A 27,839-nucleotide genomic window follows, 5' to 3' on the forward strand; every position below is an offset into this window, starting at 1 on the left:
CTCGGCCTGAGGAAGGGCATTCTCTCTACTTCCCCTCTTTCTTGCTTTGGAGCTGGACCTCTCTGCCAAACCATCATCTGTGTGCAATGGAACGTGTTCTTTCCATCGAGAGTGTCTTCCAGAACATCAATATTATCACATGAGCAATGAACCATTCTACCAGTGACAATATTAGTTGGGATATAGACATAACCATTCTTTGCATACCTGTCTAGTATCGCATTTGCTATTGTTGTATCGATTCTTCTCACAGTGTCTATGCCAATCGTGTGATTTGCAGCATGGAAGAGCTCAAGAAGTGCCTCCGATCTGGTAACCTGGTGGAGGGCAAGACCCAAACCCACGTGCTTTGGAGTAAGCTTTCGTCTGTTTGATACTGCATACACAATGTCCTGTGCGATACTGCATACAGTTTGCTTGATGCTGTCATCTTCTTCTCTCTCCTCATGTACCATATCCATTCCCCCGAAAAGCAACCTCAGCAGCGTGTATAGGCTGTTTGGAATGACTTGATCCACGTGTTCTTGATCAAGATCTTGCCAGGTACATGAAAGACCAGGGCTGTCAAGAAGATCCTGTCTCACTCTCATGGCAACGTGAACTAGCTCTTGACATGCATTTCCTGTAGTCAATCTCATTATTGGAGTATCAGAGTCTTGGCTGGACTCAGAATCAGTCGAAAACAAACTTTGACACGACTTTGTCAGAGATTTTGAGATGACATAGTTGGACTGTTCCCCTGGGTACATGAGCAGAGAACCTGTAGAAAGAGTCCTCACGTAACTGGCCTGTTTTCCAATTACCAACTGTATTGCTTCATAGAAAGTCGATTTCCTGCTCTGATACCTCAATGGAATAGCAATACCCATATCTATGCATGAACTCCTGAAGTTTTCCCATACATCAGACATCAGATAAACATTCCCTTTAGCAAGGCCTATGCAAAGTTCCCTGCAGTTTTTTCAGATGCTCATCAATCAAATGCTCCTGGATATTCTGCTTGCTCTCATCTTTTGTGGATCTTCGTTCAAAGGTTACCAAGCACCCAAGATGGTATTTAGCTCTTGCTGCTATCAAATCAGTTACCCCAGAGAGCCTCAGCTGCATGACAGGATCATTTTGGGCCTTCCTAATGATATCTTCACTCTTTACTGCAGTCTGTACGTGATGCAATTTTGCATTTCTCTCTTCTTGGCAAAACATACATTTCGACCTGTCTATCCTCTTTTCACAACTTCGTGTCGTAGGTGTTGAGCTAGAAGCCTCGACATCTATTCGTCCCTCCAATCTATGTAGTATTCTTTCAGAGCTGAAACTAGCATAGCAATCTTTGTGCCATCTCAGTTCAGATTCACAACATTCTTCTTGACTGATGTTATCTAGTTTTTTCACTACTTCAGCATATTTAGTGTCGTGCAGTTTTCTTCTTCGCTGACCAACGTCCCATGTTCTTTTTCTTCCGTCTCTTGAAGAAAGACGAAGTTCACCTTCCCTTTTGCTGCAAAAAAAGCATTGTAATCCGACAGGATTTAAACGTTGACGCTTTGGCTTCAGAGAATATATAGGATTAATCTCCATGATCTATGCTGTTAGGCACTGTGATCTTAATAATGCTGCCTGCAAAATTGAAAATGAATCCAATTCTACTGTAGATCACATTAACCCAGTAGTTTTGTGGACATTTAAATATCCGTCATTGTTTTACTCCAGCACTAAAGAATTAGGAGGAATCACATATGAAATCAAATTTACACCTCATCTACTGTAAGAAATAATTCCCAATGAATATGTAACAAAGTCATATATGTTGTGAATACACTTGAGAACAGGAAATGGAGGCATTCCTTGTGTGTAGGAAGTGAGGTTCCAATGATGCCCTGCATTCAGACGTTGGTTGCTGACCGGATAGCCTGGCAGGGAAGGGGGGAGACAGGGAGACAGGGAGGTAGAGGAAGTTCAAAGAGAATAAATCAGACCTTACGAAAATTATTTTCCTTGAAGTGTGACAGGGAACGAAAGAAACAAAAGTAAGCACATTCAGCATACAGATGATATTAGATAAGATTCTATAAATGAAGGGGTTGGTCTTTGTGTCACTTCCGCAAACCATGTATATCTGTCATTTATTATTTCTTATTATTTTCATCATCTTTGATACTCCACGCATTTTTTATAAAAGTGATCTACACAGTAGAAAACTTCTGTAATTCCTCTAACAAATATTTGATAACATAGTGTTTTAATTTGTCTGTGCATTAAGATAAAATTTATCTTTATATATATTATAAAATATGCAAATCAATTTGTAAATTGAGGTACAGTGTAATCAACTTGGATTTTGACAAATTTCTAATACCGGTATTTCTAATCATTAATACTTACTTGTGAGAGCTAGTACGGACAAAGGATTCACAGATTAGATCCAGACAGGATATTGACGTCTCTTCCTCTCACTCTGGTTGATGTCATCTGCAAGTCGACGTGTCCGTGTGTTGCTCACACCTTGATGAAAACAACAGTGCAACAAATTCCAAAATAAGTTAACTTGAAACTAAAGATGTATTTCAATCTGTTCGCACTCTAAATTTGTGCCTCCGTCAAGTGCACATGAGAAATATACAGTATTTCATACCAATCTGTGTTGGTTTCATATGATTATGTTACATTTTTACATTATCTCTTCTTCAGTAAATACAATACTACTCTTTCAGGGGACTCTTCACAATAATAAATTCATATTTTCAATTTTCATATTCACCTTGTAACTAGTTTTATGATGTACTATAGATAAAAGTGCTTTTCCTTTTTAACAATTAATTTTTTGCGAGCAGAGTAAGGTAATGTAGTTGTTGGTAAGAAAACATAGTTGTCAAAAATCCTTTTATCAACATTTCTAGTTTCGTACACTCTGCACTTTCTTGTAAAGTAGAAAGAATAAAGGATTTTTATTTACATATGGGCAAGTCAGGATGTGTCTCTCGGGTCTCTCTCTCTCTCTCTCTCTGTGGCATAGCAGGAAGGCCAGCAAGACTCTGTCAGTCCACCTGGTAGAACAACTAGCTGAAAATATCAATCATCAATAGTTCATTGATTATTAATTACTAAGTAGAGGATTATAAATTAACAATGAAATTTAAACTGCAAGAAGCAAGAATGATACTGAAAATAAGTTGGTTTTGAAAAGACATATTTGCATTGACATAATTTTCCTTATTCCCCTAGATAATTGACAGTAAATGTTACCTTTATAAGTAAATCAAAATGTAAAATTTTTACTAGATGAAATTGGTCTATGGCCTAGGCCTACTCAGTAATAGACAATAGTCTACACAACTTTGTAAAAGCTAGAGATTACCCTCAGTCTAACTGGTACACTTTAAGATAAAAGTAGGTTTTCCAAGACCAAGATTTTAGAAAACAGCTAGAAACCTTTAGAATACTAGTAATTATCAAAAACAAAATCTTGCATTAGCAGACCCACAAGGTCTCAGCCTCTATAGTGCTACTCTCTGGATGTGCATCTGAATGATGTCTTTCAGAACCAACTTTAATCTCTCAAACTGATGAAAATCAAGCCAGTAAAACTGCATTTAGATGTAGATCTAGGTCCTGATTTAGTTCTACACACAGATCTACAGTCTAGAGACTAACAGAGTCTGTAGAACTTCCTCTAGGCCTACTACCGTTAGGTAGCCTCTTCTCTAGGTCAAGGGTCTAGACTAGGCCAAGTCTACTGCACTGGTCAGCTACGGGCTAGTGTCTAGTTGTTAGGATTGATTGATGTAAGAGAAGAGCTCTAACACAGTGACTATACTATAGATCCATAGATCTACCATCTACATCTAGACAGAGAAGAACTTAAGAAGAATTGTCCTCTCAGGCTTTCAGATGATATGCAAAACAAGTGTAAGTGTAGATCTAGGCCTAACCGTGGCGTTAGATAGATACATCTAACAGTCAATGCTCAAGATCTCAACGTTAGAGTTTCGACCTAGAGCCCTTAACGTTAGGTATTAAAGATTGACTTTGGTCTAGGTCTAACACTGTTAGAACCTAACTTCTCGACTCTAACCTGTGTTAGACCAGAAGAGAAGAAGGAAGGAGAGAGGAAGAAGGTAGAGCCTACGCCGACCTTGATCAACACTATCAACGCTTCAAACGTTTGGAGATGCATCATGTGGAAAAGAATAAGTTGTACACAAATCTAACCATTGCATTGTTTAATAGACCTAGGGCTTACACACAACGATAGAGTTGTCTACCAGTAGCGTTTAGGCCTAGATAAGGCCTAGATTTCTAGCAGTTGAAACGTTTGTACTAATATAACTAACTTACTGTAACTAGACCTATACACAGCGTCTGGTCGGGCTATTATTACTAGTGTAGTACCATACTGTCTAATGTTAGACTCTACTTTAAGACCGTAGTAAATAGTAGACATAGACCATCTATACTTTGATAGGTCTAGTGCCAGTAGTGGACCCCTTGCTAGACAATATAGCCCTAACAAACTGGCACTGGTAGCGTTAGTGTTAGATCTAACAATTGACCGTTAGTAATCGAGTAGGACCCTTTTGCCACGTACACTGAATCCAAGGCAAGGGTTATATAGATCAAGAACTACATTGCACTGTAACGTTACAACTTACGTTAAAATCTAATGTTACATAGACTTAGACCATCTCTCACTGTTAAATAGTGTTAGGCCTCGATTCGACTGCAACAAGCGACGAGCCTGAACGAAAAGCGTAAAGTTTACAGTTTAATAACGTTCCACTATCCAGTGTTTAATTCGCATTCGCCTTGTTGCAGGCCTACACTACAGTTATATACGTAGGCCTAACTTGTTAATGTTAGATCTAACGTTAGCGTTTAACGGTGTTACTCTAACCTCTGCAATAGATTTTTAGTAGAAATAGCAGTTGAAATGTAACGTTAACGTTAGATATAACTGGTTTTCTGTCTAACAACGGTATTCTTTTATACTGGCAAGGGTGATTGATTTCGTCAGACGTGGGACCGGTTCGAAATACCATCCATTAACGTTAGTCGTTATGTTTAAGGTGACCATCTCGGCCTAATAACGTTACACTAACAAAGTACGTAGAAAATCCTGGACAAATACATGTGAGATGTCTAACTGAAAGATCAAATTGGATTCCTTATGTAGTTTAGCAGATAATCATACTAATTTACTTACATTTTGAGGTATCTTGATTATCTTTAACAGTTAGTTTCTGTAACCGTGTCTCCAAGTTCACGGCCAAAACAGCTAGCTGCCTCCCAAGTCTAAAACGAACGCACGCACTTGCCATCCCGCGCGCGAGCAGAGCGAGGGGTTACTCGAAAATGTTCAGAAACGATTTTTTTTTTTATGTAGGTGTTCGGAATTGCGACAAAAATAACTTATTTTTCAAGAAAACCTGAGAAAATACAGGCATATTCAATTGAAGAAACATCTCTAGTTTCATAAAATGGAAACTGCTATTGAATTAGATTTAAGTTAGCTTGGAAATGCAAACTTTACGAAACAGTAGTAATTCCAAAAATATTATTTCGAGAAAACAACATATATCTATTTGAGACTCCCATATATGGCTGTACAAAATGACTTTTTAAAATGCTACAGAAACACATTTAAATTGCAATTTCATTAAAAGGGACAATTGAAACTCATGATCTTTCAAATATCAATTGAATGGAAGCAAAAAATAAAAATCGTGATTTTTGACATGCTTTTGAATTTTGGGCTAAAAATGACATTTTTCGGCAAAAACGCGCGTGACATCCGGCCGTACGCTATTCCTTAGTATTTTTGCAAGACTTTCAGTATGAGAACGGAGCATTAACAAAAAATGCCGTCGAATCCTTATCTAGAGCCTTTTTTGAGGTTTGGCTGGTCTACTAAAACCTTCATACCATTCTTTTTCTTTTCATGATGGATCAATCACAATGTATATAAGTTTGGGGACAAGGGTGTTTAGGAAAAAAAAATAGATGTAAAAAGGTATAGATACTTCCACAACCATTTGCATTTTCTAATTTTTGTAGCGCCAGTAGTTGAGGGAAAGAGCAAATGTCCACAAATATCCACACCACAAAACATTCCATGTTTACACTTGTACATGTATGAGTTGCTCTAATGACCTTTAAGCACCATCGCAAAAGCACCTTTGATGAGTGTAGACCTCTTCCTGATCTCGTCCAGACTCCACAAGACCCAGAATCTCCTATATGACAGCACTCGCGACTACCTCCAACTGAAGTATGAGAGCCGGGGCAACGAGAAGGGGTGGATGGCGGAGAAGGATCAGCTCCTGCAGGAACTGGACCGGTGCAAGGAACAGCTGAACACATCCCATGATGATGTGATCCGTGTGTCAGACCAGGTGCTGGAGCAGCGGCAGGCACAGAGTATGGAACTTGAGGTGAGTTGGTGGTATCACATTCTTGGTCCGAATGGAAGGGCCTATAGGAGGGAGAGTGTACTGTAGACAGAAGGTGAAATTTTAGGGCACAAATGTAGTAGTGATTGCTGTAAACCGTGGTGTCGGTTGAGGGCCTATTAACACAGAAAAACTGATAGTGGTGTACACACTGTCCAAAGTCCCTGGCACAGAAAAGATTTGGGGAGTAATAATAATGATAATAATAAAAGAGAAATTGTTTTTAAAACAAAATCAAAGGTAATGCCGACAACGTCGATATACAAATGATGCACAGGATAGAGTGCGTTAGTGGAGGTTCGCCTCATGCATGTTTCACAATTGTAAATACCCTCGAGTGCGCTGCATCTCCACTAAATAATCCTGTGCATCATTTGTTTTATAAAATGGGTCGAAAATTCGAAACCTAACAGCATTTTTCACGTACCTTTGTGGGTCAAGATGTCCGAATATGTTCGTCCCAAACATTTACGCACGTCACACTCGAAAATCCCGCACATATAAGTATGATGGGGGGTTGGGTTTCCGGACACTTAAGTTCCGGCATGAAAACTTACTTATTTTACATAGAATATGCACCCTTTACCGTAAAGACTTGATATAGACTCCTCATATAAGCCTACTAGACGACATACTCTGAAAACGGCGTGAGAATTAACCTGCTAAATCGTTGGATTTGCCCTTCAAAGTGACTCCATGTACGCGTCCGGTCCCACAACGCTTGGTCTACTGTACGTGTTAGCGTATAAGAGTATACGTAGGCCACACATGTTATGCACAAGGGAAGAAAGGCCGGCCGCCCGCTTAGCCGGCAGCCCGAACTAGTTACAGGATTGACAGAGCGTATGCATGCAATTCAAAGGAGCCGCCGCGTGCACAGACGATCGGCAATAGGATTTAACACGCAGTGCAATGGGACTAAAATAACCAAAGCACACGTGACTCATTTCAGCGCTTCCTATTGGCTACATTCTTGAACCCATTTTATAATTCATGATAATGCAAAGCCGGGTCAAAATGTAGGCATGCATCTGCTCACAATATCAATGAAATTACAATTAATGTTCAGACATGCAGAATCCATATTAAAAATATTTCATGTTTCGTTGCCCACTGTGATACCTGCAACTAGTATTATATTTCTGCTCAACTTTGAATTGTTTCCAGCACAGGTGCATGTCAATATGTTTTTATTGTCTCGCCCACTGGAGGTGAAGGCGAGACTAAGGGATCCAAATGGCGTCCGTCCGTCGTCCGTCACAAATGTTAAAGTTTACCTGCAAGACTCTCTATGATGCATAACTTGGCATCTGTTACAGCAATGACAGCAACACTTGGGTGATAGAAGCACTAGGGGTATCTTCATGTGATGGTGTTGTCAGAGGTCATGTGATGATGTCAAAGGTCATTTGAGGTCATATATTAAAGTGAAAACTAAGTTTCGGTAAGTGCTTGAGAACCCGTCTAGCACCATTTCACTTTTGCTTGCAATATATCGAAAGAGTCCACTAAGAAACTTACCTGGCTGACGCGGTTTGCCGGAATGATGAGTCGGTTTGGAGTATTTTGAGAAAAATAATAATAGTAGGAAAACCGACTTTTATTCCAGAAGGCTCCAGACTAACTCGGTCTCGGGAGAAATTCGACCCTACTTCAGACAATTCACACGCAGTTCGTGATCGCCACATTCTACTGGCCACTGCATAATACCAAATGAGGCCTAGCTGAATGGACATGAAAGTGCGTGCTAACGTATTATCCTGTACAAAACAAAACAAAACAAAAATGACAGCGCGCGGTCCTCAGTTGCTGAGACGCGCGGTCTTTGGAGTTTTTGTTGTTGTTTATCAAGCGCCTAGATTGTTTTAGAGGTGCTTGATAGGCGCACACTAATTTTGCATGCGCGCAAAAGAGGTTTTTGATGCGCGCGTTGTAACAACTCGGACCATTACTGCGAGTAGCCAGAACACGAAGCGCTAGTTTATACAGGCTGCTCCCATAGGACAACACTGTACAATCAGAGGGACAACCATTACAACTCATCCCGCCGTTAAAGCGAAGCCGAGTTATACCCGAGTCCGAGTTTAGCCTGACCCCGTTCGGGTAAGTACTGAGACTGAACCTTTTTGGTTAATATTTCGCATTTTCGTCGTTACCCATCGAATATCTTGTTATAACATCGTTATCCTGCACATTTCCTAGGCATACGTCCACATTTGGGAGCGAAATTTGATAACTTTTGCAGGCGTACCAGAACTTTGTTTGGGCTTTAAAGAGTATGTGCAAGACTCTCTTTTGACAAATAACTTCACATAAGTTGCTTGGATTACAACCTAACTTGGGTCATAGATGCACTGGGGGTACTTTCATGTTATGGTGCCGTTGGAGGTCACAAGATAAGGTCAAAGGTCATTTGAGGTCAAACATTAAAGTTTACTGGCAAGACTCTCTTATCACATGTAACTCGACACATGTTGCTACAATGGCAATTAAACTTGGTTGATGGATGCACTGGGGGTACCTTCATGTTATGGTGCCGTAAGAGGTCATATGATAAGGTCAAAGGTCATTTGAGGTCATACGTTAAAGTTTACTTGCAAGACTCTCTTATCACACGTAACTCAGCACATGTTGCTACAATGGCAATCAAACTTGGGTGATGGTAGATGTCTCTCGGGAAGTTGAAGGTAACCACAAGGTCAAAGGTTACAGACAGGGGTCAACGAACTTTTAGGGCCCAATGTTAAGTTTTTAGGGCGCATTTCGTTTATGGCTCATAACTTTTGATCTCTTTGTCCGTTTGTGACCAAACTTGGATGGAAGATGTCTCTTGGGGAGGTGAAGGTCTTCACAAGGTCAAAGGTCACAGACAGGGGTCAACAAACTTTTAGGGCCCAATGTTATGTTTTTAGGGCGCGTTTTGATTGTGGCTCATAACTTTTGATCCCTATGTCCGTTTGTGACCAAACTTGGACGGTAGATGTCCCTTGGGGAGTTAAAGGTCATCACAAGGTCAAAGGTCACAGAAAGGGGTCAACAAATTTTTAGGGCCCAATGTTAAGTTTTTATGGCGCGTTTCGATTATGGCTCATTACTTTTGATCCCTTTGTCCGTTTGTGACCAAACTTGGATGGTGAATGTCCCTTAGGGTGTTGAAGGTCACCACAAGGTCAAAGGTCATAAGCAGGTCAATTAACTTGTGGGAGTTATAAAAAATATTAATTCCTTGTACGCGAATGGGCGAGACACAATTCGGCGATTGCCTTGTTTTACAATGCTTTCTTCAGCATTTATCTCAGCATGATCCTCACAAAGCTGAGGAGTCACAGATACGTCTAATGCCTTCAGGCCTTCATCTAGATGGATACGTTTTAAAGCTGTCAAACAGAAGAATTTCGGGAAGATCAAAGCATGATTAGGAAAATGTCAGACATTTCCTTCAGTACTACTCAATTAATCTCACATTTTTATTCATATCTAATGCAAATGAAACCTTAAACGGGGCTCAACACTATACACATACAACTGTATTTTGTTTTTTGTCTGGTAGCCCTTTTAGGCCATTAAAATCTTTAAACCTGAAATGTTGGTACAGTTGAACCTCTATTATCCGGCCTCCCTTTATCCGGATCTCTCTATTATCCGGACGCAATCTCGCCGTGATTTTTTTAAAATAATTACGGGAAGAAAGGGGGATTCCCAACTCCTTGAGAACTCCTACCCAAACACACATGAATTACATATTACTTCCAATATGATTAACATACATTGCATCAAATTTCCTTCCAAATTGCTTACCTTCAGACATTTCAACATCCCGAAACATCCCCAAATGTAACAATGAAAAGGTTGCAGTATACACATTACTACATGTGGTACTACAATGGGCTACATCAGTACATGTGTATGTATATGTACATGTATAAAGCATTGAGTCTCCCGTATCTGGCCAAATCCCTTATCCAGATGAGCCCGGTCCCGACTTGTCCGGATACGAGAGGTTCAACTGTATACCAAGAAAAATATGTAGTGGCCTGAAATAATAGCAAAAGGAACAGTCCATTTTGAATCGTAGTCGCCTGATGAGACCACCAAATTATAAATTTGTTGGCCCGACTTGGTGGCCTTATGCCAATTTTTAGTGGCCTCGGGTCATCAGGCCACCACAAATGTTTAGCCCTGCCTTAAAGCAGTTTAATCATGCTGCGGCAGTGACTCCTGTCTGTGTTTTGGTTGACATTGATGAAATTTCAATGTTTGCTGTATAGGTCCAATTTCTCATTGTCATTGAAATAAGAATCAGTAGAATTAGGGTATTTCTTCTCTTTGCATATTTCCAGCTTTAAAATGGATTAATTTGCACTGGTATGCGTGCTGTGCAAGTCATAGAATGCAATGTTCTGAATTATCCCCCCCCCCCCCCAAAAAAAAAAAAAAAAAAAATTGGTCAGAGCTGCCAACCATAATGAGAAAGACAAAAATGTATTTGCTACAAAATTGAGAAGGGAATATGAAAATGTGAAAGGGCATCTGAAAAGTGTCAAGTCATGGAGGAAAAAGAATAATACATTGTATATGGGCAAAAGATACAGGTGAATGTCCCGGCTATATACAATGCATACATGCAGAAACACAAGGGCATAATCATGGGATCCACAAATGGAATTACACACATAACTATGGATCCACACCTGCACTTCTGTGAAGTACGCTATAGCGCTAAATTAATGTGCACATGCATATCATGGGAGCCACAGCAGTGAGTACTGTAAAAGTACTAAAGCCAGATATTTTTGCGTGCTTGAAAACATTGCAAATTTGCAAGGAGCCAAGATTTGAAAAAAGAAAAATGCATGTGAAAGCGTGTTCCTGCACAATACATCAAATGCTAGTGGCGATTCAAGAAAGTTTCATGCCGCTAAAATTGCGGTTGGCTCCAGGTCATAGAAAATTCATACCATGAATGTTCCATACTTTGTGGTTGTACAGTAACTCTTCGCAGAACTTTGTGAATATCTCCCCCAGGGATCTCGCCAGCGTATATCACCCTTGTCGGCCCCGACAAGCGTGCGGTTTGAAGAAGCAATTGCCGACAAGGGTAAAACTTGCCGACAAGGGTAACACCACGCGTGAACTTGCCGACAAGGGTAACTTGCTTGACGAGCTAAGTTCGGACCAATTTCTCGCCTTTTTCAGTCTTTATTATCTGGCTAGAAAAGAAGCTAGATGTTGAAAGCAGCAGCAGTTTACATACTTATACAAGTGCAAAAATTTACCCACGCAGTCATCGCACCTATCACAACAATGCGGCTCAACAGAGCGACGTACTAGCTGATACCATGGAGGTCTCACCTCCCTGCTGATACACACCACATCACACACTTGCTCACTCACATGCGCTCTGATTTGGGATCCACACACACATGCACAAGCACCCAGCCGGCCACTTACAGCCGCCTGTGCGTGTACAACGGTACAGTGTATTGTGAGAGGGAGAGAGAGGACGGAAAGAGAGGGTTGGAGGCCGAAGGAGGCTGAGGAAGGCTGACACGTGCTCGCTTGTTGTCACGCTTGTTGTCGGGTTACGCAAAAACAAACGATATGAAATGCATGCCCCCCTCCGCCAAAGGTTGTATTTTTTTTTTTTTTTTTGGCTGCTTTGGTTTGTTTGTTAGTTTGTCTGCCTGTCTGTCTCTTTTTTCGCAAAATAAGTCAAAATTTGGGAACAGATTAGGATGAAATTTTCAGGAACAGTTGGTTGGTAAAATGGCGCAATGAACAGATGATTAAATTTTGATAGTGAGCAGGATTTATAATACCACCGAAATTCACCGCCAGGATCCAGGATCTTTAGACTTTGTTTCGTATATTTGAAAGGATTTGTATCAATTCTTTAGGAAGCTGGCCATCGGCAATGACGCAAAATTAGATGCGTTCAAAGCATTGCCGCAGAGAGAAAATTAACTCCATTTTTCGTTAAAAAAAGAAAAGAAAAAAGAACTTGCGATGGAGTAAGCAAATGCAAATTGTTATTTAGGTTTTGGTAGTTTCAGTGGGTTATTTTTTTTTTAATCTAAAAAGCCATGCGTTCCATTTTAGCCTTTTCAATTTCTATGGATTTGTAAACGTCATTCGTGAATATTCCATTTTCCTTCTCCGGGCCGAAATTTATAGTAATTCTGTCATGATGGTCTTTCAAGTTCAACGTATACGTAATGCTCCACGTGCTTCTGGCTTGGGTTTGTTAAAAGGTGGGTTCGGGGGCCTTCACGGGCAGAAAATAAATGATGATCATTCATCAATGTTCCCAGTTGGTTTACATGCTATGTACACGCTGTTTACGACCACTGAAGCAAGGTGGCAGTACGCGCGACATTCTTTATCTGACACCTGGCTTTCGTGGAAATTTCATGGAAATTTCCACAAGCCATGATATCAAGTTTCCCCACTGCTTGAGGTCGTGCTTTTTTTTATTCTTCATTACGAACATCAATTTGTTCAACTTGAAAAGTGTAGATAATTTGCTTTGAGGACGTGTTTCTTTCTTCTTCTTTTTTTTTTTCATTGCAGCATCGGTAACATTTTGTTTTGTTCATCGTCCCTGCATGGCAGGGGTTCATGGGAGGAGAACGATAGGAATGACTGGGGAGAAAATAAACTGAAAGAAGGAAGCATCTTTTGAGCGAGCTGTCTTTGTTTTTCTCTACACCAGCATCAGTTATCGCCACCAAGATTCTTTTTTTTTTTTCGTTACTCCGACAGATTAATGATAAAATGATGCTAGATTCTTTATTCTGAAGGTTCGTTAATCCAAAAATGATTAAGAAAAAATGTCCGTTCATTTCACGACGAAATCAGTTTTGTTATTTCGAACGTTCTGCCAGTGAAATTTCGGAATAAAACGACGGCACAAAACAGCGTGTTTTCGTACTCTATAAGGGTCTGTTATTCCGACAGAAGTAGTAATGATGAAATAATAATAGATTCTTTATTCTGAAGGTTCGTTAACCGAAAATTGAATAAAGAAAAATGTCCGTAAATTTCAAAACGAAATCAGTGCGTCATTTCGAACGTTTTGCCAGTGAAATTTGGAATAAAACTGCCCAAAAAACAGTTGCACTTTTCTTACTCTTAGGGTTCGTTACTCCGACAGATAAATGAAAAAATAATGCTATATTCCTTATTCTGAAGGTTCGTTAATCCAAAAATGATTTTAAAAAATGTCCGTTCATTTCACAACGAAATCAGTTTTGTTATTTCGAACGTTTCCGTCAGTGAAATTTCAGAATAAAACGACGGCCCCAAAACGGTTACAGTTTTCTTTTACTCTGAAGGTTCGTTACTGCGAAAGAATAACGATATAATACTTTAGATTCTTAAATTCTGAACGATCGTTAATCGGAAAACGATAAAGAAGAAATGAAAACGGTTACAGTTTTCTTACCCTCAGGGTTCGTTACTCCGAAAGAATAATGGCAAAATAATACTCTACATTCTTAATTCTGAATGACCGTTAATAGAAAAATTATAAAGGAGAAAATATTCGTTTATATCCAAACGAAATCAGTTTTGTTATTTCGAATGTTCTGCCAGTATAATTTCGGAATACAACAACGGCCCCAAAAGGGTGTTTTCTTATTCTGAAGCAATCACGATGATAGATGATAGATTCCTTTCTGAAGGTTCGTTGATCGGAAAATAGAAAATAAAAAATGTTTGTTAATCTTCGAACGAAATCAGTTTTATTTTGAACATTCATCTGTAGTACCGACCTTTGGTGTTGTTGTTGTTTTCGATTACAAACCTTCGAAGTACTCATGAATCGTTTCATTTTATGATTAAACAAACCTTTGGAATAATGACCATCATTACATTTTTGTATGATATCTCTTTGATGTCACGGCCAAACTACCGCAGTATACCCAGAAAGGAAAGTGCAACCATGTCCCGAAAGTTCTCGATCGCTTCTCGCGCATCTGCATGCAATAGGCCTACCACGTGGTCGAGCAGACGGCGAGAAAGCAACACGGCGCGCGTAGTTGCGATGCAGAGACGGCTAATTATTGCAACAGTGAAACAGGAAAGGCCTAAAAGAAATCGGAACCTCCACCATCGGCACCTACTTCTCTTTCATTTATTATTTAGGAACTGCCGCTAACAAAAGGTATGGAGTTTCTGCATTGTGTCTGTGAGAATATGCCCCTCACAACGTTCATTACATCTCCGTGAAAATGTCGCATTTAGTGGCATTTTAGCGGCGATTCATCTGTGTTGTATTGAGCATTAGCGAAGGCTTCCGCGCTTCGCGCGGGAGGGGGAACCCGTACCCACCCCCAGAACAGCGCGCATAAATGCCGACAAGCGTGAAGAAATTCCTGGCGAGAACCCTGCTCCCCTAAGGCAATGGAGATGGGTTAATGAGGAAACTGCAGAAACTGGCTACCTTGCGTTTCTTCCTTGAAGGAGTGGGAGGATTTGGCTTGGTGCGAGATTTAAAAAAGGAATGAATGATCATCATACCATTCGATGTTAAATTCACGCATAGCAACTTCGTGGTCCTCAGTTGTACGTTTGACTCGTATGTTACTGTATACATACCGTACTGTTAGTGCACGTAGTCTAGTTGCCTTGCTCGTGTTTCAGAATATCCAATGTGTTTAGCAACAACATGTTTGGTAAGTGAATGTAACTTAAGCCCTAGGCTAAGGCTTGGCCTAGGGATACCCAGGGTGGTCCACGAGGGGTTTTAGCATGTCGCTGCAACATGCTAAAATTCTTGTGCAACATCCTAAAAAGCCAGCAACATGCTATGCAACATCCTTAAGAATTTGCAACAAGCTCAAAGTAAAAGTATTTAAAAATGTGCAAAACATGTGCATAACATAAGAAACATCAAACTACCAGGTACTTTAGAGATTTGTGTGCAAAACATGAGAGAGAACATTGAATGTAAGCAGCACAAAGAGAGATAAGCAGCAAAATATTGCGTACTACGTACTCATCATATTCAATTTCTGCAATATTCTCAGATTCTGAGCTTGCAACATGCTAAAATTTCAAGTTGTGGACCACCCTGGATACCTAACATTAGACCACCTAGTAATAGGTCTAGACACTCCAACTCTCGCTAGACCTAACGTAGGCCCCACAGATCTGCAGTTTAGTGTTTTTGGACTTTGAGTCTAGTCTAACTAGATCTAGCTGTGTTGTTTGCCCCCCGCCTTGTTCTTGACAGTTAAAATGATTTGAAATGTGGAATTAAACTTGCAGAGGAAAATTTTTTAAACTGGAACCTAAACGATATTCATCTTTGTCAAATTTGATTTGTTTACACAGGAAATTTCACACCTTATGTTGACATCCCTATTTTGGACTACTAATTATGATCATGAGCAAGAATTATGAATGAGATTCAGCGTAAATATAAATCATTGAGAGACTGCTTTTGACATGACGTCACGCTCTCTGCTAACCAGCCATGTGCTCCAGACGCCACTGGCCACATGGGTGCGCACCTTGCTTCCTATGCAATTTGTGCAGTGTAGCTCAGTCCTAAACTTATGCTTGGAGGAAAATGGAAGACAGCATGCTTGATCTGAGTTCTGAAGTGGAAACCAATGAAGAGGAGGAAGGAGGAGACGATTCTGAGTCATGATCCTCAAATTCAAATGGTATAACAGATTCAGGTGATTTTTACCAACAAGCAGGAGGTTCAACATCCAAAATGCTGCTGCTGATGTGGTTACTGCGGCTGCAGAGTGCTGTCTGTAGAGTAAGTTATGTGTGTGAACAGGGCTGGGCCAAGACAGCTGGATGATGATGATAACGACGATAATGATGAACAGCTCGTGAGGAGAAATTAAGACGTGCTGCAACTTGACCCTAATAACACTGGAAAGTGGTACGTGTACAGTATGCATGGCATTAATATTGTCGTAAGTTGCAATCATTGTTTTTTCTTTGTGTGTGTGTGTATAGTTACCAGATAATACTTATCTGCCAATCATGTGAAATTGTTGTCTCACGATAAAGGCAATATGTACGGTAGACCTATTGGGAGAATGATGCGATATTGCGGAGCCATACCATGCACCCTAATGCATTTCTGTTTCTCTTGTTGATGTCAGATTGTGCGAGCAACATGTTCTGCAAAGCTCACGAAGAGAGACAATGAATTGTTCTGTGTAACGACATGCAGTTCGTCATCGATATCAACAGTTTCTGACACAATACTCTCTTCATAATTGTCTCTAAATATGGCCATGACAAAAACTTCACCTGTGCAAATTCTAAGAAAGAATCTTAGTGACATTTTGATGACTACTGCAAGAACTCATAACAAATATTCTCCCCTGATTTTATATCATTTGTTCAGTTTCATTGCGTCAGAACGAAATTCATCAATTATGCATGTTGTAGTGAGCTCCCCTTCAGCTCTCTCAAAAGTGTACTACAGGTGCTAGTTGTTCAATTAACATACCAGGCCACCCCAATTGTCAGAGTAACATGAATACCACCCTTTACACTTTATGGTTTGCACTCATCACCTCCCACTGCAGTGCATTATGATGATCTAATTTGATACTAAATGATATACTACTGTAAAAGTGCATATTTTCGCGCGACTAATTTTTCGCGATTGGCCGGATAAGAAGAGGTTCGCAAGTTTTTAATTCCGCGGAATCAAGACATCATGCACAGGAACATATGGCAAGCAAAAATATTCGCGTGCTTATATTTTCGCGCTGGTTTCTGGTTGCGCGAAATGCGCGAAAATTTCAACACCGCAAAAATTTCCACTTTTACAGTACTAGTATAAGTTCTATCGGTTGCCTGATGATTGCATCCCAAAGGTGCGTAAAACTTGGTGTAGCAATAAAATACTGATGAACCCTAAAGTAATCTTCTTGTGTATACATGTATGTTATGAATAAAATGTATATTTGTGCATATATACATACATACATACATACACACATAAATACATACATACATACAAACATATATGTATATATATATATATATATATATAATGGTATTATTATCCGCGTGTTGGAATAAGAGCATGAAGACGATGAAGACAAACAAGTTGACATAATGCATTAGATTCCAACTTCATTTATTTGTAAACCAAATTTTCGACCCTTGCACGGGTCTTCCTCAGGGTGACTGTTACCCTGAGGAAGACCCGTGCAAGGGTCGAAAATTTGGTTTACAAGTAAATGAAGTTGGAATCTAATGCATTATGTCAACTTGTTTGTCTTCATCGTCTATATATATATATATATATTTATATATATATATATATATATATATATATATATATATATATATATATATATATATATATACATACACACACACACACGCACACAAGGTGAAGTGGGCTCAGCCCCGTATGTGATGGGTGCTGCATTAGTTTTATGTATTGGTGTGACGGAGGATATATCTATATATACACTGTATATATATATGCACACATACACACACTCACATGCGCCTCCCGCCAACTGCTGTGCAAAAAACAAGGATAGGCAGTAGTTTGCTGGTTGATATGATGGTAGCAATGAGACGAACTACATTTTATTGTTACACAAGCTTATTTAAGCAAGCTTTCAAATAACATATTTATGACACAGTGCATACTGCAATATGACTGCATTTTACTCTAGAGATTCCATCAATTTGTCTGAAAGCATGCAATATATATGGGCTGTGACGCGAGAAAAGGGCCCTTAGCGCATTAAATACCGAAAATGAGATTTCACCTCCACATTGTAGAAGAAACTGACGCATTTAGATATGAAAACCTTTTTCTGAAATTCCAATCCTAAATGACCCCATTACGACATTCAAAAAAGCATGTTTTGCCCAAATCCTGTCACTTTTTGATACGTCTATGCGTGTGCGCGTAGTTATAGCCAGTAGATCTTTTTTGCGCGTATTGCTTTGTCAAACTTCCGCGCAGTTTTCTGGCGTCTGCGCGCAGCGGTGCTAAGGGTGCTACGGTTGGGGATTTCCGGACTTCTAATGGTCGATCATTCCAGAGTTTGGGAGCTGCACAGGCAAATGCTCTGTCTCCCAGAGTTACTTTTGTTTTACATGTTGGAATTTGTAAAAGAAGAGTGTCCTTAGAACTGCGCAAATTGTGAGTGTCTATGAGATTAAAATACTAACAAGTCGGATATGTACCTGAGGGCTTTACCAATGAGAGACTTATACACAATCAACAAAATCTTGAACAATATTTGTTTACGAATCGGAAGCCAGTGTAAGTCTTTCAGAAGAGGAGTAAATCCTTGAAAACCTGGGTTTGTTACTGATAAGCCTTGCGCAGGAGTTTTGGACTCGCTGCAGGCGCCCGACTTGAGAGTCAATAACTACAAGAGTTACACAAAGTTGACTACCATTTAAAAGCTATGTCTATTGTTAACCACATTAGGGACATGGAAGCATGCCAATTGTGCTCAGTCTACTGGGGAAAAAGGGCATTTCAATGTCTTTTGTCAGTCAAATATGTACTTAGCAATGGTTGACAGGTAATGTCATGGATCGATTCATCAATGGTGTGTATGCATGTGTTCATACTTGCCAGTACTGTTCACACCGGTATATGTGTTTGAGAGCTTTCCATCTGAAGGATTTTTTCATCATAGATAGCGATTCATTACACTACTAATCCTGCATAATGCATCAAATTAATTGTTCTTAGTGTGTGCTTTAATAGTTATGTTATGATTGGCTGACTGTATCACACTATCATTCCTTTGGAGGCCAATGACCTAGACTCTGTACACTGATTATAATACTTGCAAGAAAACATCAAAACAACAGAAAATGTGTTTAACCCAGTAGCAGCTAACAATTGTTAAGGAAACCTTTGGGTATCACAAAGGTTTGGTTATGAGGGGCATGAGGGGAGTAGGTAATGGGGATCATGCTAGGGGCTGGGCCCAAGCAAAGGTATGCTCCCCGAGTGGTAAGATTGTTCCTGGCCGTCACATTGAGATTGGTTGATGGACTTGAATTCCAAGCAGTGACTGTGGTGTGTTTGGTGGGTCCTTTCTCTAAGGGGTCTCTCCTTTTGGTGGGGTTGGGATGATTGCTGTCCTACTGCTGCTCCTGCCAGGGGATCTCCATTGGTGTTGAGAAATGGCTCTTGTGTTCCAAAACCAAATTATCTGTACAAAAGATGAAGAGAGGCAGTATTACATGTTTGTTGAGGTAATTGTGGCAATGAGAAGATGACATCATGGCCATAACCATCTCAGCCACAGACTCTCCTCACCATTCTGGGTCTTTCCGTTCTTTTAATAGGGTTTGAATGATTCTTCTGACAACTGGATTATTGAGCAGCAATTTCTGTATGTTTCATATGTTTGATGTATGATAATACATGAAACAGATAAAATATACAAAGATGGGGGGGGGGGGCAAAGGAGAGCATTTCAGAAATATGGTACATAATTTTTTGGCTCGCTCTCTCTCTCTCTCTCTCTCTATTTATTTACATATTCATTTTTTCTTTTACATATTCCTTTGTTGTTTTAACTCCCAATATTGTATATTTTACCAAATGAAAATATTACCACATATTAACTTATAAATGAAATACAAATAACTGATGGAAATTGCATGGAATTACGGAAGCAAGCATCTCTTTGCCATCTGATAACACGAGCAAATGCTTCACATGCACATTTTGATGGAGATATGAGCAGTAATTAGAACCTGACATTCAGCGTATATCTGAACTTCATAAATGTGGTATCATAATGTGTGGAAAACAAACAAGTATGATGATGAAAACTCCACCTTCTGCAAGGTAGCAGCAAAAATTAAGGAAATAGAAGTATAGGTGGCCCCCTGATCCCTTTAGGGAAATGAAAGGCTTGATAATATGGAGAAAAACAGAAAGAAAAATGAAGACCATGACATTAACTTACTGTCTTGGTAGAGTGTGATGAGATTAGTTTCTGTTCCAGAAACTGTAATACCCCAACCACATTACGTGATACACCATGGCACAGTAGTCCCAAAAGATCTCTCCTCTGCTTTGATCTGGGTCTTCGTGTATGCGTTGGGAAATTTGTATGATAAGGCGGGAATGGTATAATCTACCATTCTGTAAAGAAATCAATATTAATTCATTATCCAGTGAAGATAGCACTTTGATTTAACCAAAAGCTTAAAAAATTCATAAGTCTTGAATGGATTGGCGGACTCTCATGAACTTTTCTGATGTGTTCTGATACTTCTGCATTAATTTAATTCACATTATGTGTTTGTTGTTATTTCCTCTTTAACATATATCAGTAGCAGGTTGTGGGAATATGCGCTTTTCATTAGAAGAAATAAAAACAATAACAGAAAAGTACAAGCAAAACTGCACTACCTTGCTACCTTGTAGTGCTGATAATGAATGGATCTACACAGTCATGCGTTTCCTCAAATTCTGTTTGCACTTGATTATTTTTTAGAAATATGAATGGAGGCGTTACCACAGTATTTACACTAACAATTGGCCTTATATACTTACAGGTACTGGTGCGTGGTTTGCATCCATTTCAGCTGAAAATCAGTCGTGCTAAACAACAAATATGTCAGATAATAGCGGTTATGGGTGACTTCTCTTCAATGTACCTTCGTAGCACGCTTTGGCATTTCACGTAATGAAGGAGATAATTAAGAGAAAAAAAAATTAAAAAAAACTTCATTTAGAAGTAACTAAGGAAAAAGAAATAAAGATACATAATTTTTTTGTTTGTTTTAGGAGAGATTCAAATTAAGATTTCTGTTTTATTTTCACAGCTGAACATAATTGTTCGTTACGTGACCCATTGTACTGATACGTGGCGACGCCATTTTTGCTTCCGGGGTCTTGTGACGTAGTATTCATGTCGAATATGCAGATTTTGGTGCAGTACTGAATGACTTAAGCATACAGCGTAAGACCTCTATTTTATCCCTTACAAAGAAAGTATGATCCTTCTTTCTGCCGATGGATATGTACAATATGTGGCTTTCTCTCTTGAATGATGGGCAAAGCAGTGCATTTGCCAAAGAGGTGCTGAAGTAGATTACGGCTGAAGTGAGTGTTGTCCCACATAATGACTTTTGTGTATTGCATGCTACGTCTAACGTTGAATTTGCAGAGGAATTTGGCAAACATGGTTGGATGCCCTTTGTGTTGTTGTGAAACAATAGATTTGAAATTTTTGCAGCTTATACAATGTAGGTGCAGGTGTATGCTTAATCTGAACTCAAATTCTAGTCTTTGAAGTTGGACTTACAATGGCATCGAATGTTCATGTGACGCTGCTATTGGCAACACCCTGCTCATCATGTAGTGTTATTGGAAAAGATTTAGAGGTATTGTAAGAAGAAATATAACCTGTTATTTAGAAATGATGCAAATTACACATTACTGGAAAGCTGGGCCCTGTAGAGGTATGAGTAATTATGTTTCAATTTATGAAAACTTAGAAAGATTGAGAGATGGTATTTGACAGCCCTTGCTGAATGCCACAACCCAATCTGACAGTGAATTTTCTGGAACCAAAATTATGATTTCATTCTGAGTTAGAATCTGCACTGCACTGCTTTGGTGGTTCAATAACAGAATAAATATGCACTGTGCACATGGTCCATTCCAGCGTATTGGACATGACATTCATATTTTTTTTTTTGTCATGCAAAACATACAGTGGAATTGGCAGTCTCCTTAAGATTTTTATTGAATTAATCAGACACATTTCAGGATCAGTGATATACACATGAAATTTTATGGAAATCTATAAACGGGTTGTTGAGAAAATGCAATTTGTGCGAGCATAACAGACACAATAATAAATGGACGAAACATTTTTACCTACCTTTGATTATGAAATCATTTAAAAGTCCTTTAGTGGGCTTCAGTGATCTAACAGCTACTCTAGAGCACATGGAATACAATGCCCAGAGTACCACAATTGCATACAACACAGAAGACCATGTCTCCATCTCTGAAGCAAAGAAATCTGAAGAAACCAGATCAGTATAGGTTAAAAAGGTTGAACACATCATTAAAATGCTCTCATGATTTACATCAACTTTTATGCAATGATGCAGGTCCAGAAAACTGTTTGGTATAATTATCAAAGTTGTGTATTATGACAGAAAAAAAGGTATGTTCTTTTCACTTCTGTAGAGTTCTTTTGTTTACAAGTAGCAGTAGTGTCATCCTCGGAGTAAAATCATCCTCTGTATCCCAATCTTTGATAGTCTAAGACTTCCACTACCTGACCATTTTCGACAAATGCTTCTTTTCTTGACTATACTTGAATTACCAAGCCCCTGTTTTTCTGAGGATTTTTGCAACATACTGTATCCGTCTCCATGTAGAGTAGTTACATGGGCAACAAAGTATTTCATGTTTCCTTCATGGCAAATTCAGCTGGTACAAAGTGTTCACATGAACTGCTGAAGAGGAGATGACCAAGACGGCAGATTGTTCATCATCTGTTTGGTTACCTTGTCTTATAATAGACCTATTGCTTGCTTCGGCACTTCTTGAGGCTTGCCAGAGTGTTATACTGGTTTTTATATTTTCACCAGCTAGTGAGTAGGACTTATAATACTGGATGCTTTCTCTACTAACTTCTGTCATTATCTTTGTTTGATTTTTCTTTCCTCTTTGTATAGAACACTTGAATATGAATTGACAGTGCCCTGTGAAAATGCTAAATGAAAGTCATTTTGGTTTTGTACAATATGCCAGGTCCTAGAGAACCAGCTACAGCAGGCCCAGAAGCTGAGTGACATGTACCGAGAGCAGGTCATCTCGCTGGAGTCGGAGCTAGCGGCCATCAGGGAGAAAGAGGATGTCAGCAAGGAAGTCTTCAAGGTAATGCACCTATCAATCATAGTCCCGATCCCTGGATACCAGGGAATGGCCAAGACTTGTATCCACATTGGCTGAGGATTTTAGCTTCTTTTTTTTTTCTTTGGGCCCGGGGGGGTTCATAAAGCTGTTCGTAAAGTTACGAACGTCCTAAGAATGACTGGTGATCAGTACTTGTGCTGAATTATTGAAATTCTGATAAGTTTAACTCATCGAAGTGATCACCTGTCATTCATTTAAGTCGTAACTTCAAGAACAGCTTTATGAAACACCCCCAGGTTGGTCAGGAATGTACTGGGGTTTGTTGGGATAAGATTCACTTATTTTGCCTGGCTGGGTCAGGAATATACCGGGGTTTGTTTGGGGAAATTCATTTACATGTGTATATTGCCCAGGTGGGTCGAGACTATATACAGTGTACCATTGTTTGTTGGGGAAATTCACTTGTCTTGCCCGGTGTAATGGGATAACTGGGGTTTGAGGACAAACATTCACTCTAGGCGCGGTCAGACTGGCAAAAGATCAAGAAGTTTGAGATCGTGAAGTTTGGGCCATTAGTATGCGCGCAAGCAAGAGTGCGCCATCTGATGGCTAGTGATTGTGACGTAACAATGCACATCTGTACATGACAATGGCCTCGCGCTTTAGAGGCACCGCTTGCAAACAGATTGAGAAGTTTTGCAGGAAGTTTGTGGACACACTGGCATAACTTCGAGATCTTAAAGATTGCGATTTTAAACTTCTCTATCTTTTGCCAGTCTGACTGCGCTTATTGAGGAATCTTTTTGAATATCTCAAATACTGCCCAGCCTGTCGTGAACTTGGCCAAGATTTTTGTGCAAGCATTGCACTGCCTGTCCGAGAATTGACTGGGGATTTCTACTTGACTAATGCCCAGCCTGACAGGAACTTGGCTGAATATTTCTACAAAATATTGACCTGTCTATTGTGGACTTCACTGAGACTTGGCTGGATCGTTTAACATCCCAAAATGCAACTCGATGCAAGTCTAACCATTCCCTGATACGCGGGGGCAGGACTACAATTAACAAATGTACAGTGCCCTCATAGTAGGTGACGGTGGTGTAGTGGTTTACATGCCTGATGCGGAATCTCAATGTTAGGGATTCAAATCCTGCCTGGTCCCTCTGCAGCTGAGATATTGCTGCCAGATGGCTCTGGTCACCTGATCCAGCCAGCAGGCACTATGAGCATGAAATCATATCCATGGCATCCTGTAGACAGTGCAAAACAAATAAATTTTTTGATACTGTTTTGGTATGATAGGGGGTGCATTATGGTACGTATGCGTTTTGAATGATCTTAATGATACTGGTTGGTGATTGGTCATGATGGATCAAAATACATTAAATAGCGAGCTGTGATATCACGCCAGGCCATGAAATTCCACAATTTGATTTGCTCCCTACAGGGCTAGAATTTGATAATGTATTCATATAGACCATTTACTTTAACAAATATTGCTTTGTGTATCGTTCTAGTACACTTCATACTCCCACTGGAGATATATTTTCCTTGTGGGGCAATATTTTCCACAGCACCATGCACTTTGGGAAAATGCATCATCTCCTATAGGCATGTCAAGTTTTATATTATACCTGTAGAAAAAGAAATATCTGTAATATTGCATGCTTTGTACCTGACAGGGCCGAACAGAGAAGCTGAGCCGACGTCTGCAGCTGATGAACCAACGGTACGAGGCACTGGAGAAGCGACGCAATCTGGAGGTGGAGGGGTTCAAGAACGACATCAAGACACTGAGGTCAAGGCTGAAGGATGTGGAGAAACAACTCTTTAAGGTAAGGAAGGTGGTCTTGGTAGATAGACTCTTTTCCATAGTTTGATACCAGAGAATAGCTGGTGGGATGATCATTATTTGACTTGGCAACACAATGCAACCCTCAGAGACCTGTAGAAAGATATCTGCCAAGCAGCTACATGTAATTTCCTGCAATGATTTTGTTCTTCCATAGGGATCAGTGATTTCCATTCAAACGTATGCATGCTAAAAATCGCCCGAATTCCCAATATAGAAGCCTTTTGTTACGTCATCAACCCTCAGCTGCGTATCACGCCTCGCAGTAGAGCACTCTTTAGTGTGTGTAATGAAAACCTAAAATATGCACAGCTTGAAATCCCAAGTTCGTTGCCCCTACCTGCTAAAATATTGAAAATCCTTCATAAAATCCATAAAAGTTTCTTTATTACTACCAAAGTTTAATCATCTGTTCCTTGTGTCATTCTTCCCTGCAAGTTTCATCTAATTCTGTTCACAACTTTTTGAGTTATTTTGCACGTGGATAAACAAACAAATGGTTAAAAAAAAATAACCTCCTCCTTTGGCGGAAGTAAATATATGAGTTACACCTTCGTCTCCAAACCTTTTGCATCTTTGGACACCAAGTTTGCCAACACTTATAAAAAACAAAACAAGAAACTGATGTTTTGTCGCTAACATCAAGTGATGTGTAGTTCAACAAGTGTCATTGTTCTTTTCATATAAAAAAAATCATATGCATATCCATGCTCTTGTTTAATTAGAATAGTATTTCATTCAGTTGATAGTTTTCCCCAAGACTTTTCAATCTTCAATCAGCAAACTTAACGAAGTTTGTGACAGACTTTTGGGAAGATTTTGGTTAGATTTGGAGCAAGATTTTTTTTTCCCCCTCTATATACTGTATGCTTTCCTGTGAGGTACGACATAGCCTCATCTCATCCAACCCAAAACTGTCTCTGTCTGAATTGTTTTCTTTGTTATCCCTACCAGGTTACACTGGGGGTAGGGGAGGACGGGGACCTGAGAATGCTGCGTGACGTCCACACCACGGCCCGCAAGTCCAAGGAGATGCAGGGGGAGCTTCACCGGCTGAAGGCCATGGTCTACGGCATGGAGAATGATATTAGGAGACTCTGATGTGTGGGCGTGGTCGGTGATTCCAGTGCCAAGACAATCCTACTCACTGTTGCCCTGGGCAACAGGAAGCACAAGATGCATCAAGGTGTGCCCTAAGAGATAGTGGCTGAGACATCCCAGGCATTGTGCTTTGCAATGTCCAGGCAAGTGCTGTGGTGATCTCACAGTGATGATCCCACCGGAATTGATGAGTTCGATGATGACCTAGTTTTGTAGTCTCATTGACAGTGTGGTACTCAAAATGCTGGTTGAAATGTTGGATAATAGGCTGACATGTACAGATAATTTTGTCATCATCTGCTCTGACATTTTTGACATCATCTGCTTTGACATCGTCTGCTCTGATATTTTATGACATCTTCTACCCCATTCAAAGCAGTTTCCTAAAATGAAAGGATGAAAAGGAAGGATTAACAAGAACTTACATTGAGAAGTTTGATCTTCATTTTATGAGGTATGTGGAGTGAAGAAATAAAGTCAGAAACCCATTCAGTTCTCATGCACCAAACTTGAAAGTGAGGACATAAATTTTATCATCCCATGGCTACCTTGCTATGGATTGTATGGACCATGATTAGAGTACCCATTCTAAAAATAGTAGTGTTATACGGGTAGAAAGTGGTGGGCATTTTATTTATCCACTCCATTCACCTCCTAAACTATTTTGAAATTGTATAGCCTGGGGAATGGGGGGGGGGGGGGTCCTTATTTGGCATTCTAAGATTCTCGGCCATCAATTGCACTTTGTGAAAATTGGCATGCAAGTTGCCCATTACGTGATCTCCAAGAATTATTCATTTTTTCCCAAAACATGGTCATTTTCTCTAAATTATGCTAATTATGGTAATTTATGCAAAAAAAATTGCTACAGATTTTAAGCTGATAATACCTAAATAAAGCTTCAAATAGGCTATTTTGTTTTAATCTTTGTTGTAGTGTTATTGATGAATTCATGTGAAAAAAATTATATCAAAATGAATTTCTTGTGTATTTTATTGTTTTTTAATTTCATTTTTTTAAAATCTAGAATACTTATTGATAACCAAAAGGGATACCATTTGAGAAAACCATGGAAAAAATGTGGGTGGAATCAATGGAAGCACCCTAACCTAGTTCTGATGCATCACTAGGAATGTGTATAGGAGGGGTAGTCTTGTCTATGTTGCTGTATTCAGTAGCGACACCTACTCACCAATGCAGCTCATCATGTGTTGTACATTGCTGGGACATTTTTCTGTCAAAATGCCCTTTGTTAGCATTCAAACCTTGAGTTTTCGTTTTTTTGAGTCCACGATAGTGTAGAACTCCTGTAAAACTCCTGTTAAACTAATTTACGTATGGCTGAAGCTACAGCTTAAATTGTGGGGAAGGTTGACTAAGCAGGTCACAACACAGATCTTATATTTCTGGTACTTTCTCCACAGCTAATCTGACTTAAATTATATCCCAATTCACCGTGAATCCCAGGGCAGAAATTTGTGTTGCACTTGGTTCAAAGACCGACTTACATTGTATCAGGATGTATAACGAACCCTAGCTCGGATAGAAGTTCAGCAGTTTCTTTAACTGCCTT

At 39.6% G+C, this 27,839-nt stretch overlaps 1 protein-coding gene and 1 long non-coding RNA gene across 2 annotated transcripts in view; one reads left to right on the forward strand and one right to left on the reverse strand.

Annotated features, from left to right (window-relative positions):
* The window catches only part of LOC139724885 (coiled-coil domain-containing protein 77-like), a 42,294-nt gene extending 15,630 nt beyond the window's left edge, over positions 1 to 26,664 (forward strand). Inside the window, exons 8-11 of the mRNA XM_071636008.1 lie at positions 6,209 to 6,428; positions 23,206 to 23,331; positions 24,996 to 25,148; positions 26,120 to 26,664. Coding sequence (XP_071492109.1) covers positions 6,209 to 6,428; positions 23,206 to 23,331; positions 24,996 to 25,148; positions 26,120 to 26,266 — 646 coding nt within the window. The 3' untranslated portion in view covers positions 26,267 to 26,664. The remainder of the gene's footprint in view (positions 1 to 6,208; positions 6,429 to 23,205; positions 23,332 to 24,995; positions 25,149 to 26,119) is intronic.
* LOC139724876 (uncharacterized) lies at positions 976 to 3,714 on the reverse strand. Its single transcript, XR_011710492.1, has 3 exons — positions 2,954 to 3,714; positions 2,383 to 2,502; positions 976 to 1,910 (listed from the first exon to the last, which is right to left on the reverse strand). It is a non-coding gene; the product is annotated as an uncharacterized lncRNA (long non-coding RNA).
* Positions 26,665 to 27,839: the final 1,175 nt, after the last annotated feature.

Source organism: Diadema antillarum, unplaced genomic scaffold, assembly GCF_040938485.1.
Source record: "Diadema antillarum isolate AM-2024a unplaced genomic scaffold, OU_Dant_1.0 seq00000002_RagTag, whole genome shotgun sequence".
Lineage (NCBI taxonomy): Eukaryota > Metazoa > Echinodermata > Echinoidea > Diadematoida > Diadematidae > Diadema > Diadema antillarum.